Source organism: Dermacentor silvarum, chromosome 6 (genome assembly GCF_013339745.2).
Source record: "Dermacentor silvarum isolate Dsil-2018 chromosome 6, BIME_Dsil_1.4, whole genome shotgun sequence".
Classification (NCBI taxonomy): Eukaryota; Metazoa; Arthropoda; class Arachnida; order Ixodida; family Ixodidae; genus Dermacentor; species Dermacentor silvarum.
Window position 1 is genome coordinate 32,043,387 of NC_051159.1, and position 12,779 is coordinate 32,056,165.

The 12,779-nt window shown below is 43.5% G+C and overlaps 1 protein-coding gene across 1 annotated transcript in view; it reads left to right on the plus strand.

The window, feature by feature from the left end:
* LOC119455386 (atrial natriuretic peptide receptor 1) overlaps positions 1-12,779 on the plus strand; it is a 177,511-nt gene that overhangs the window by 12,711 nt on the left and 152,021 nt on the right. Inside the window, exon 2 of the mRNA XM_049668976.1 lies at positions 8,083-8,249. Coding sequence (XP_049524933.1) covers positions 8,083-8,249 — 167 coding nt within the window. The remainder of the gene's footprint in view (positions 1-8,082; positions 8,250-12,779) is intronic.

The following is a 12,779-nucleotide window of genomic DNA, read 5'->3' on the forward strand; positions in this document are numbered from 1 at the left end:
TGACTATATATATATATATATATATATATATATATATATATATATATATATCCACAAAAAACAATATCCAGCAAACAGGCTTACATGAGCCCTGTCTGCTCCGCAGCAAAGCAGTGCCAGAGTGAACGCACCGCTTTTCTCCGCAATGAAAAATAAATTCCTACATGAAACGTATAGATATATGTACATATAAAGTCGGCTGATAGGTATACCTCTCAAGTACAAATACATCTTAATGGAATAGTGCATTACACTTAACGACTTCTTTGATTTATTCAATTTTCTTTGTCTTAGCCATTGAGTGTTTACCAGTGGGCCTGTGCCATTCTTGTGCAATCCTTCAGAATGGACGTGTGCCATTAACATTGACACAAGTGAAAAAGAGATAGAGGAAACAGTCATTTTTAAAAAAATGGTCTCCAGTCCACGCTGTGAAGGTGGTAGGACAGCGAAGCTGTAAACGACAACTAGAACAATTCCCATTGCTGGTAAAGCGACATGTTAAAGCTATTCAAACTTTTCTATTCCAGTTCTGTAATCAGCCCTCCACGATTAGTCAAGCAATTTTTGGGCAACCCCTTCCCCCTCCCCCCTTCGCCTGTCAGTAACGTGATGCCATGAAAACCGCGTAAAAGCCCCAACTGATATGATATGTGCGCACTGATTATGAATGATTATACCGAACAAAAGGAAAATAATTATCTCTGATTCGATACCAGTTTTCGCCATTATCGCTATGCTATTGGTCAAAAATTTTCCGGCTGCGTTCACTTCGCCCGTCTGTCACGTGACGTCACCAAACCGCGAGAACTCGCCACGTCAAAGTTAAAGATGCATTAATATTCGGAACAAAACTGAATTTTTTTCTTCTGAATAGCCGGTACATGCCCCGTTCTAAAAGGAATAGAAGATGGCTGGACGCCGATCGCAATGACACTGGCTACTCGGAGCTGCCGGGGAGCATGAATTTATCTGCGCATAATAAACCTTTTTGCGTAGCACTAAAACGTTATTGAGCTATTTCGGCACGTATACGGCATCGCTCTACCAATTCTTTCTTGATGAGGATCCATTTTAGCGGCGTTCTTAACTTTACGTTGCACGCCGCCGCGATTTTCGACAAGCCACTGCAAGCAAAGTAAGGGGAAGCGGACCAATCACAGACACCGGCACCACCCTCCTCATCCGGTTATCTAGTCTACCTGTGCTGGCTCGGCCCCATCGAAGCTCTCGCCAGTTAGCTTGCTCCTCTCCTGTTGTGAGTGAATCAGATAAGAAAAACCGCTCAATGCAGCCAATGATATTCGCTTTGAAAGGAAACAAAAGTGACCTCTTATAAACTAGTGGAGCCTTTGATTAGGCTTTTCAAACAACGCTAGCGGGTTACTGCCCTGTGCTTGCGTGGGTGATTACGTAAATTTGTCACCATGACATTGGAATAAAAAGAAATTGTAATAGCTTTACGTTATAGGCCCGATGAAGTGAACGTGTTTTCATATTCTTTTGTACAATTTCACTCATTTGCTGAACTGTGTTTATCTCAAAGAGTCATTTTACTTTTTCTGTCAGTAGAACTTTGGAAATGTTGGTGGTATTTGACTGTCACCAGTGCACGTTGCCTTTTAGTGCTTTTGTTTCGCTTGCCCTAGGAAAGGTAGAAGCCGGGTCGATAAATAGCGCCGATCTCTCATTTTGTGTAAAATTAATAAAAAAAAAGAGGATAGAATCCTTTCATGGTGGTACATACGTGACACATTTCTTTGTGCCAATACCTCTCGTCACCATTATTTCCTCGAGAAGCATCGCGCATCGCCTGATTAGTCTTGGTGGAATCAATGTATCGACATCTTGCACTGTGCGTCCGCCTCATTTGGTGTTTCCATTTCGGCAGCGCTTGTGAACCGTGTAGTGCATAAATGTAAAAATTGCTTGACATTAAAGTTGTGACATTCCGACGCTTGAAATTACGCATTGCACGATATTAAATTCAACACAGTTTTAGGTATCTGCGTTGGTTGTGTGGTTAGTTGCATAGTACCACTTCACTAAAGCTTCACCTCACATCGGTTTTCTCACATGCGCCTTGGATCTGTATAAGTTTTTTTTTTTTTTACTTCAAACGGATAAACATCACATGAAGCATTTGCGCGATTCGGTCTGTCCAGGTGCATTACTCAGTGAGGCGGGCATTGTATGCTTGACAAGTCGCAATGTGTATACAGCCAATGAAAAAGATTCGCTAATTAACAATTAACTGTTTAGTTATTCGATTCAGTATGCATATTCAAGTTGCGGAATTTAAGCTCAGAGTAGCAGCGAGGTCATTAAAAGGAAATTGTGAAGTTTAAAGTCCCCAAACTACAAGTGAGCCACGAGGGACGCCAAGTGGTGTTACACCACGGGGTACGTGCCCCCCCCCCCCTCCCTCGCGAAATTTGTGTTTTATTATGCTGTGGGCTTCCCTGCCCCTCCCCCCCCCCCCCTCCGAAAAAACTTATCTGGCTATACTGGGAGGCGCCGCAGGTGGAGAGCTGGCAATTATCTCCCGAAGGTGGGCACGCTCACCGGCTTGAAGATGAGGAACGAATGGAAAGGGCGAAGTGGAAAGGCAAGCCGCAACTCATCGCAGACAGATAGAGTTGGAGTAGCAGTACATTCGAGAGGTCGAGTCTAGTAGCTAAAAGGATTCCTAGAACAGTTTTGCGGCCCCTTTTTAATGACTTGAAGCTCGACCTTTTGGGAATAATAAGCCAGTGAGCGAATTTATTGAGAGCCCATACTGCTGGAACTTACTTAACAGCACAAGGTTACCACTGATGAGAATTGTAAAAGCAGGTGGTCAAGCGTTTTGCCCCAGCATCCAGGGGGAAGACACGAAGGACTAAGCGGTCGTCCTTGGAGGTCAGGACGAATTGTGAAAGCACCCGATGTGCAAACTGAAAAGAAGGGACCTTGCTTGGCGGCTTTAAGAGCGGCCAATCTCATTTAACTAGTTTACGACAGTGCCATTCGTATCCGCGTACCCTCTGTATTTGTTGCAGCATCCAAAATAAACATACCAAACAAAGCTACATGGGGATATTGTCACACCACGCGTTACACTCACCACACAAAGTAATAAAAACGTGGCAAATCACTACTGCGGAAGCCCACAATATGGAGGAAAGTAGACGAAAAGGAAGAAATGTCATTCACCCGAACTGTAGAACAAAGCTGAAGGAACAGAATGAAAGGCTCGCAGTTGAAGAAAACGTTGAAGCAAATTTGCAGAAAAATCTATGACGAGGAAGCATTTTTCTTCAAATGCGAGGGCTTTCTTTCTGAGAAACCCGTATGAATTTCCTTCATATCTTCGTGCCACAATTCGGATTAATGACAATTTCTCCATCTCAAACCCATGAAAACATCGATAAGTTCGTTTTCCTTTCTTAATTTTTATTATTTGACACATTTGTCTTTACTGCGCAAGCACGTGTAAAGGCGCTCCCGAAGCTATTATTAAAATTCAGGTTTCATCTAGCAAGAAAGTCTTTATTTCCAACTCTGTCCCCAACACACTAAAGTTCTGCTTGATAAAAGAAATCGCTACCGCATTTCTTTGCGTGCTCTGATGAACGGCAGCACAACTATTTAATGCGCATGATGACGCAATTACGCGCCGACGCAACTGAAACCACAAGGTCGTTAACGTTAGAAAAGGGAACCGCGCGTGAGACTTTTAAGAAATATAGAAGTCGACAGAACACATGCTTCGCGCAGCGTCTTGAACACACTTGCGACGAGTGGTAGGCGGCGTAACAACATTAACAGTCACGAATTGCCCGTCAAGTTGCAGCACTCATGCCTGAAGTGACACTGAGACTTTCAAGTAATTGCGTGGAAGAAATAGGCTGGCAGGAGTGATTTAGCGCAGCCAGGGTCTACATCCAAAGGTCTCACTAAATTCCGCATTGCGTGTGCTCTCGCACTCCACAGCGAACCCGTGTCCTTGGGCTCAGTATAAAGTCTCACCCATGGCACTACGCTCTGCGGTAAACGCTCGGTTGAGCTCGGGAGGATCGAGAGCGTAGACTTGAACCCGTGCCAAGCGCTCGCCTCGCTTTCCGTTGGTCTCTGAGCTGCAAAGCATTTCTCACGCGCGATGAGCTTAGTGGTAGAAACAGCACGAGACTTACTCATTTGCATTCGAAGATAAAGAGAAGCACGTTGCAAGTGCGCGAGGGCACGTTTTTTTTTTTTTTTTGTCCTACCTATTTTACGTATTGCACGTTTTTTAAGCGTTTCTCTCTTACATCTATCAGATGAGATATTATTTTAAAAAAGCTACAAAATGGGGGCGCTTGTCTCAGTGAGCCGCCGCTCGCGAAAGTGTTCTTCTGACTTTTGCGGCACTTCTCCATACCACTACACGTGGAATCGATCTACTACCCTTCGCTCTCTTTTCCGGGCGAGCCACTCCCACTACGAGTGTCCAAACTGTGCACGAAATTTCTACTGCGCCTACATGCATTCCATTGTACCCCTGCCTTTGGAAGAAGCTTTAGCTCGGGGCAAACTCGGATGCCGCCTGCTTATATACGTGTAAAACGCAGAAACGCTTTTATGTGACAATCCCTGAACCGAACCGAATGAGGTTTATTCGAATTGAGAGGAAAAAGATCAATTCTGCTGACTGCAGGAAGCACAATTTTAATATAAAGCATGATTGCTTCGTTAAAAGGGGTTCTCAAAAATTGCTAAGATACGGAAAATTTCAAACACAAAGTTTACAAATGATTAACTCTGCATCAAAATAAGATATCGCAGTTCTGTAAATTGCATCTGTTAGACCATCAAACCGGACAATTGTAAATCAGTCCAACGGACACTTGCATTGTGGAGGAAGAATCACGGTAAGTAGAATCATTGTAGGTAGAACCACCCGACAGTAGCGGAAGCTATTAAGGAAAACCCAAAAGGGGTTTCCCCCCAATAGTAAGGCTTCGTAGTTAAGGAAAAATTCGTCCTGGTCCGTGATTGAAGCGGGCAATTGGTGTTTATGAATTTTCAGATTACATTATCTTGTTGCAACGTTTACAAAAGCTTATTCTAAAGTACTACTCGCAAACGAATCTTCATTTCAGAGTGGTGTACAATGCATTAAGTTTGTCCGCTTCAGGAGTATCATTAGCTGCAATTTAAATAATTGTAGTATCGTTTTTCATTTCTGAGATACACAGTTGCCAACTTGATAGCTGCGCTTTTCTTATTCTTTGCAGTTTTCATGACGTTTCTAAAACCTGATAGCTTACAGGCAGACTTCCTTGCTACAGTCACTAGACATTAACTTTCTCTTGTAAAAGCAACTAACCTAATTGAAATCGGTGCAGTGGTTGCTGAAAAAAGTGATTTACCCTTGAGCTCCCGACCTAAAATTTTCATTGCCTTTTAAAAGGTTAGTGAATTTAATGCACTTTGCTATGGACTGAACTGTCCATACATGAGCAGAGACAATTCTCTTTTGTCACAGGTCATGCGCTAACTCTGCATTGTACATGGCTTGTACACTTATCCTCATTTATGCCTATTCTAGTATTTTTAAACCACTCTCACTCTAATCGATTACGAAACTTTTGAATATTTCTTCTTCTATATACTCTTCTCACGCAGTGTTTTTTTATTTGTTGTTTTTAGCTACAACTTTGAAATAAGCGTTTCAATAGTCTCCTAGTCTCGTGTCAGCAGTCGATTCGGCGAGTAACTCGTTTGAATGCAACTATACCGCTAGTGCACAAGCAGAGCACCGAGCTTGGCTATTGGCCGGTAATATTTTAGTCAAATAATGTTGAATTTTCACCTAGACTGCATCTTTGTGCACACGACCATAAGCAAAATGGTCCTCAATTATCGGGAAAACATACTGACGAAGCTCTTCTGTTAGGCAAAGAAGTTGCTTTGTTCTTACCAGCGGTTTTATTGGTACTCGAAACTTGTATGTTTTGCAATCGCTGGTCGTTACTCAATGTATCATTGTTTTTATGCGCATGTTGTGCTCAATTTTTGTTCGTGTTTTTTTCTTCGCATCCAACTTTCTCAAGTGAACCGTGCATGTCCCATGAGGATATGTTGCAGTATAAAAAAAGCCAGCAGATCCCACGCCCTGTGGGAATCGATGTTATGCGAAGCAGTGTACGAGGAGCCTACCAAGTTAACGAAACCACCATGAGAGCACCAAGACGTAGGCGGCTTTTTCATGACCCACATGACAAGCTTGTCATGACATTCACGTCATGAGTCTTCAGTAGTCCCTTTAGCAACGCCAAGGAGAACTTAAGGCGAAAGCCTTAGCCATGCTCATGACTATGACTTCAACCATTGACCTTTAGGCTTTTCCTTCTCGTAGCATCCCATCTGAACCCATTCCATTGGTTTTTGAGTGTTAATCTTTTTTCGCTCAGTCATTGTCATTTTTGCTGAGTCATGGTCACGACTATGGCTTCTACCACTATCCTTTAGTGTTTCCTTCACTTAATACCCATGTCAGAACCCTTTTCAGTGGCTTCTGAGTGTTAATCTTATTTCGCTGAGTGATTGTCATTTTTGCTGAGTCTTGCTCATGACGATGGCTTCTACCACCATCTTCTGGTGTTTCCTTCACTTTGTACCCACGTCGGAACCCATTTGAGTGGCTTTTGAGTGTTATCTTTTTCGCTGAGTCATTGTCATTTTTGTTGAGTCATGCTCATGTCTATTACTTCTAGCATACACCTTTAGTGTTGCCTTCACTTAGTACCCTCGTCCGAACCCATTTCAGAGGTTTTTGAGTGTTAATGTTTTTTCACTCGGTCATTGTCATTTTAGGCGGCTGTTTCATGACCTACTTGACACGCATGTCATGACATTCATGTGATGACCTATCATTTATGGTCGCCATACACTGTTAACATACTATGCCAATTTTGGTACCTACCAAGTTAATGAAACGACCATGAAAGCACCAAGACGTAGGCAGCTGTTTCATGGCTTACATGACACACATGTCATGATATTCATGTCATGGCCTATCATTTATGTTCGTCATCCACGTTTGTCATAATATGCAAATTTTGATAGACATCAAGTTAACGATACGACAATGAGAGCGCCACGACGTAGGCGGCTAGATAGATAGATACTGTCAAAGTGGCAAATCGCCAAGAAATGCTTCGCATTTAAAAGCTGGCAGATCCCACGGTCCGTGGGAAACGATGTTGGCAGCTGTGTTTCATGACCTACATGTCACGCCTGTCATGAGTCATGACAATTATGTCATGAGTCCTTAGGAGTCCCTTTAAGTATGTGTAAGAGACCTTAAGGCAAACGCCTTAGTCATGCTCATGACTATGACTTCGACCATCAACCTTTAGCCTTTTCTTTCACTAGGTACCACATCCGAACCTATTCCATTGTTTTTTGAGTGTTAATCTATTTTTTGCTGAGTCATTGTCATTGTTGCTGAGTCATGCTCATAACTATGACTTCTACCACCATCCTTTAGTGCTTCGTTTCTTAATACGCACGTCCGAGCCCATTTCAGTGGTTCTTGTGTTAATCTTTTTCTGCTGAGTCATTGTCAATTTTGCTGAGTCATGTTCATGACTATGACTTCTACCATCATCCTTTAGTGTTTCCTTCACTTAGTACCCACGCCCGAACCTATTCCAGTGGTTTTTGGATGTGAATATTTTTTCGATGAGTCAGTCATTTTTGCTGAGTCATGCTCCTGACTATGACGTTTATCATCATCCTTTAGTGTTTCCTTCATTTGGTGCGCAAGTTCGAACCAATTCCAGTGGTTTTTGAGTATTAATCTATTTTCGCTGAGTCATTGTCATCACCTACATGACACGCATGTCATGACCTATCATTTATGTTCGTCATACACTTTTGTCATACTATGCTAATTTTAGTACATACCAAGTTAACGAAACGACCATAAGAGCACAAAGACGTAGGCGTCTAGATAGATACTGTCAAAATGGCAAATGTTCGCCAAGAAATGCTTCGCATTTAAAAAGCTTCATCGGGCGTAAACAATTGCACGGCCTGCTTTCTCCCGCGCAGTATTCGTCATCCTGTGCACCGGGGATGTCGTCAGGAGGGTCCTGATTCTCGCTTACAGCCTTGGAATGGGCAACGGAGAATTCGTCTTCATAAACGTGAATCTCATCGAAAGCCAAAGCGAGCTAAACGGACTGCGCTGGTTCAAACAGAACGACCGGATGAATCGGGTGAGTTTGCACGGTCGCTGCGTACGCGCGATACATTCACGAAAACAAATGTCTACTGCAAATGTGCAACATACCAGAGTCGTAACGGACCGTCGAGGGTTATTTTATTTATTAATTTTCAACATCGTTTTAGGCACGACTTGGTCTTGGATGACAGGGCTGAAGGCAGGTACTTTGTGCCTGGCAGTGGCCCTTGCATACGTGCCGTGCTTAAGTGCATATTGCACATATATGTACAATAGGTGTATACAAAAGGCGTATTGAAAAACGTAAATGCATATGATAACAAGTTGCAATGTCACACAGTGCACAAAGAACAATATTATAAAAACAGCTTTTAAAAGGCGCACTTCCTGGTTGTTTTGCGCGAAAGGTCACATGGTACAACTTCATTGCATTTTTGAAACTGAAAAATGATTTCAATTGTTTCGCAATATCGATAGAAACCGGCTGCGTATTCCCAATTTTTGGTGTCAGATAATTAAGCTGCTTCGTTGCACAGTTGGTCCTGTGTGGTGGTACTTTTCACGAAAATGACTGAGATTAAATTGCTTATAACAGAGAAGGTGTGCATCATAGAGTGCGAACTCAACTCTTATATACTTTCACGCCATATATTTTCAGATCAGAGAGTCACTTTTAGAAGACCGCGCATTATAACAATTCTGAAGAATAATTGGCGTCATTAAGGTTCTCAGTGCACCACAATTCTCGTTTCTGAAGAATGATTATTCTATTGTGACGTCACAATAGATTTACACAATCTTCGTTTGATTAGCTTGTTAAACGCAGTATTAATAAGCAGTTGTGATGATGAGATGAGTGTACGGAGTGTTTTAAAAAATGTGATGGAAATTCGTTGAGTAGGAAGGATGCGATAACAAAGCAAATTAATCACGAATCCTTTTATCACAGACCACGTGCACTCGCGCTCGCGTGGGCAGAATCACGTCACTCGTGCGCATCTGTCAAAAACGTGACAGTTGCACTCTTACGACAGTGTTGATTTGCATACCTGGCTTAAATTGGCCGCAATGTAATAAATTGCAGTACTTTCAGCTTTTCGCATGGCTACAACCAGTGCTGAACTCCTGGGGCGATGGGCTTCAAGTACTGCACTGGTATCAGGCGTCAGGTTATTTCAGTTTGAAAGTTAGTCTAATCTTTATAATTGCTTGTCTAATTACTACCTCCAGTCACAGAGGGAGTCAGATGAGATGGAAATTGCACGGTAGTTAGCAAGACTCTGGTGCGAATTAGTTGGTTCATGATCTTGAAGCAAACTTTGATCAGCGCCAAGGAAACGAGACGAAAGACGAGGAACACGAAGAAACACAGAGGAGCGCAAGGTAGGATAGTTAACCGGAAGACAAACATCCTGTTTGCTAGCCCGTACTCGGCGTAGACGGAATGTATGCATTTGTGGTAATTTAAATGCCGACGAAATCGCCTAAATACCACAACTTCCCTCTCCCTCAAGAAATTATGAACGCATTTTCTGGAACACCACAAATACACGAAAACAAAGTAAATAGGAGCGTACCCAGGAAATATTTTCGCGAGTAGTATTGCGAGGGACAACAGCTGCCATTTGTAAAGATTTCTATTCACTTATTCTCACGTGTGAATCAAGCCCACCGTTGACATATGATAGTATTAACGCATAATACATACATATCGACATACATATAATCACTTGCATACAGGCTGTTTTTGAGGCTATCAAGAATATTTAAAGATCGCTTGCGGCAAATAGCACAATTCTATTCATTGAACAGGATTACTGGAAAAGGCGGACATTCTTCCGTGTGTCTAATCTAGGAAGGTGTCTAATCTAGTAATGAACAAATTGTCATTAATTATGTTTTTTACTACTTACCTTACGGCGCATATTGCAATTTACGAATTGTGGCGATCAGTTGGCAAGGCACATCGACTTGGACCGAATTCTGAGGATGGCACCGGTTGCGAGATATGAGCCGTCAAACGGGGTTAAAATGCTTTGTTATTCCACTTAATTTTTTACAAATTTTATGCACCGAAGCACAAAAGTAGCTGGGCCATTAGGTTATTCGTAGAATGCTTTGCGTTATCCAGCTCAAGGACTGGAATCGTGCAATCTCCCACCGACAATTAAAAAAAGTTCTGTATAGTCTAAAAAAAGTCGCAGTTTTACCCGAAAGGCTTAGCACTGCCCTGCCCACTCGCCCCCCCCCCCCCTCCCAGTACTAGTGCGCGCACATCTCCCCGCTGCCCCCTTTATGAACGGCGAAACGTCGGCATGCACCCTCCCCACCTTCTTCCCTTGCGCGCACAAGACGCCGATGCACCAAGCCTACATCCTTCTCAGCTCACCCTCACATGTATGCTTTCCCTCGCACCTACAGCATACGGTGCGTCTCCGCGATCTTATCGCCCCTCGACTTTATGCAGAACAACACGGCGACGCCGACGGCGATGGTGGAAATTCGACTGGAGTGTCTATGTAATTGGCATAGCAATAAAAACACGTATGCATGTTGCGGCAGCAAGTATACAGGTATAACCGCGCCAATAATTTCGGGGGGGGGGGGGGGGGGTTAGGACCCCCTAATCCTCCGCCTGTTTACGGGCCCGAGAGCAGAAGGTTCGAAAGCGAGCAGGCGACTCCGTAGCTGTGTCGTCTGATCATTTGACTTGATTCGGTATGATTAGAAATGTTGGCAACAACGTTTCCGGCCGTTTTTATAAAGGGAATAAATTGCCAAATCATTACGGAATCCTAACATGAAGTGCTATGACAGCATTCTGGATAAACCGCTTTTCGCGATTGCGCGTGGACTGTGAATGCAATTATTAAAGAAAAACGAAAATACAGCAGTGAAACAGCAAATTCTGCAACCTCTCCGATGAGATTGAAGTCAACAAAATGCCACTAATACAAGTTTAAGAATGAGAAACAGATAGATTATTAAGCGTAAGTAAATAAACTGCATACAGCCTTTAAAAGTCAAAACAAGAACATTATGCGTTTGAACACAAGTCACCAAAAGCATCGCCAAGTATTGTAGCCCCTATTTTTGACACGAAATAAGAGAACTAAAATTGCGGAAATAAAAAAAATAAACAGACACAACAAATTTCATCAGAACCTATCTCACCACGACTCTCGACGTAAATGCGTCTAGCACTGAATCAATTTAGCGACAAAATGTATGGCCACCGTCGAAACGAGTTATGTATGAGGCGTGTACTGCAGCGGGATTCTTCTTTCTCGCTTCCCTAAGAACACTCGGTGCCTTCTAGCACCGCCGCCGCGAATCCTGCGCATGGCGTCCGAAATGCATGTCGTGCCAGTGCGTGCGAACGCAGACGAATGTGTCGTGCTGCAACCGCGCTCCTCTCTCGTGCTTCTTCGTGGACACGGTGCGCCATCTAGTCACGTTGCCGAGAAGTCCACGCGTGGACTCCGAGACGAGAAGCGTGGCACGCCGGTGCCTACAAACGCTGAGAATTCTTTCCTCGCTCTCCGCACACTACGTGGCACTTACTCAGTGTCCCAAGTTGGCGATAGGTTTATTGAAGAGCGGCAAATGCCCAGTGCATTGATGGCGCAGTTCGCTAAAACCTTGGCATGAAAGGTGTTCATTGAAAAGCGGCACATACCCAATGCATTTGTGACGCAGCCTGATAATGCGTCGGGTAGCGGTCCTTCAGGAACCCTTGTGACGCGGGTTTGCTTCCGCTCAGCATCAGAGAAATTTCAGGGATCTTCTTCGTTATTGTGCAGTGGCATATTGCCAGTGGCACATACCTAGATACCCAATTTGGCATCAAAGACGTTCATTGAACAGCGGCACGCGCCTACTGGCAAATACCCAGTGACCCAAGTTGGCATCAAAGAGCTTCTTTGGAGACAAGAACAGGCCGAGTGGCGCGTATACCCAGTACTCAATGTGGGCATCAAAGAGTTTGTTCGAACAGCGGTACCTACCCAGTCCCGCATCTACAATGTCGGCGTCAAAGAAGTTTGTACGTACATATCGCCGTATACTCAGTGACCCAAGTTGGCCCGATGGTTGTACTTCAGCACAGCAGCCCGGCTCGCTACCCATTCGACCACTGAGTATACCCACTGACCTAGGTAGGCGGGAAGACAAACGGTTAAATACAAACTATACAAGCATAGATACATATATACAAACATGGATAGAGAGACAGATAGATACATAGTCCCCGGAAAGTGCGTGAAGTACCGTAAGAATAAAAACGCATTAAAACATACTTGTACAAAGTTTCATTACAGAGATTTAATATGGCTTTTATGCAAATAAGTCGCAGCTCCACCTGAAAAGCGAATTAATTGCGATAGCAGAGTCAACAACTTGAAGCAAGGCTCGTAGTTTTATTGGTAGTATAAATTGCAGTGGACATTCGCTTACTAATTACGCGACCAAGCATGATGTCTCGTATGCACGGGCAAACATAAGGAGATCTATAGCCAGTGTACCCACAGCAGATTACCTCCAAGATAGGGCGCGTGCAGTAGGG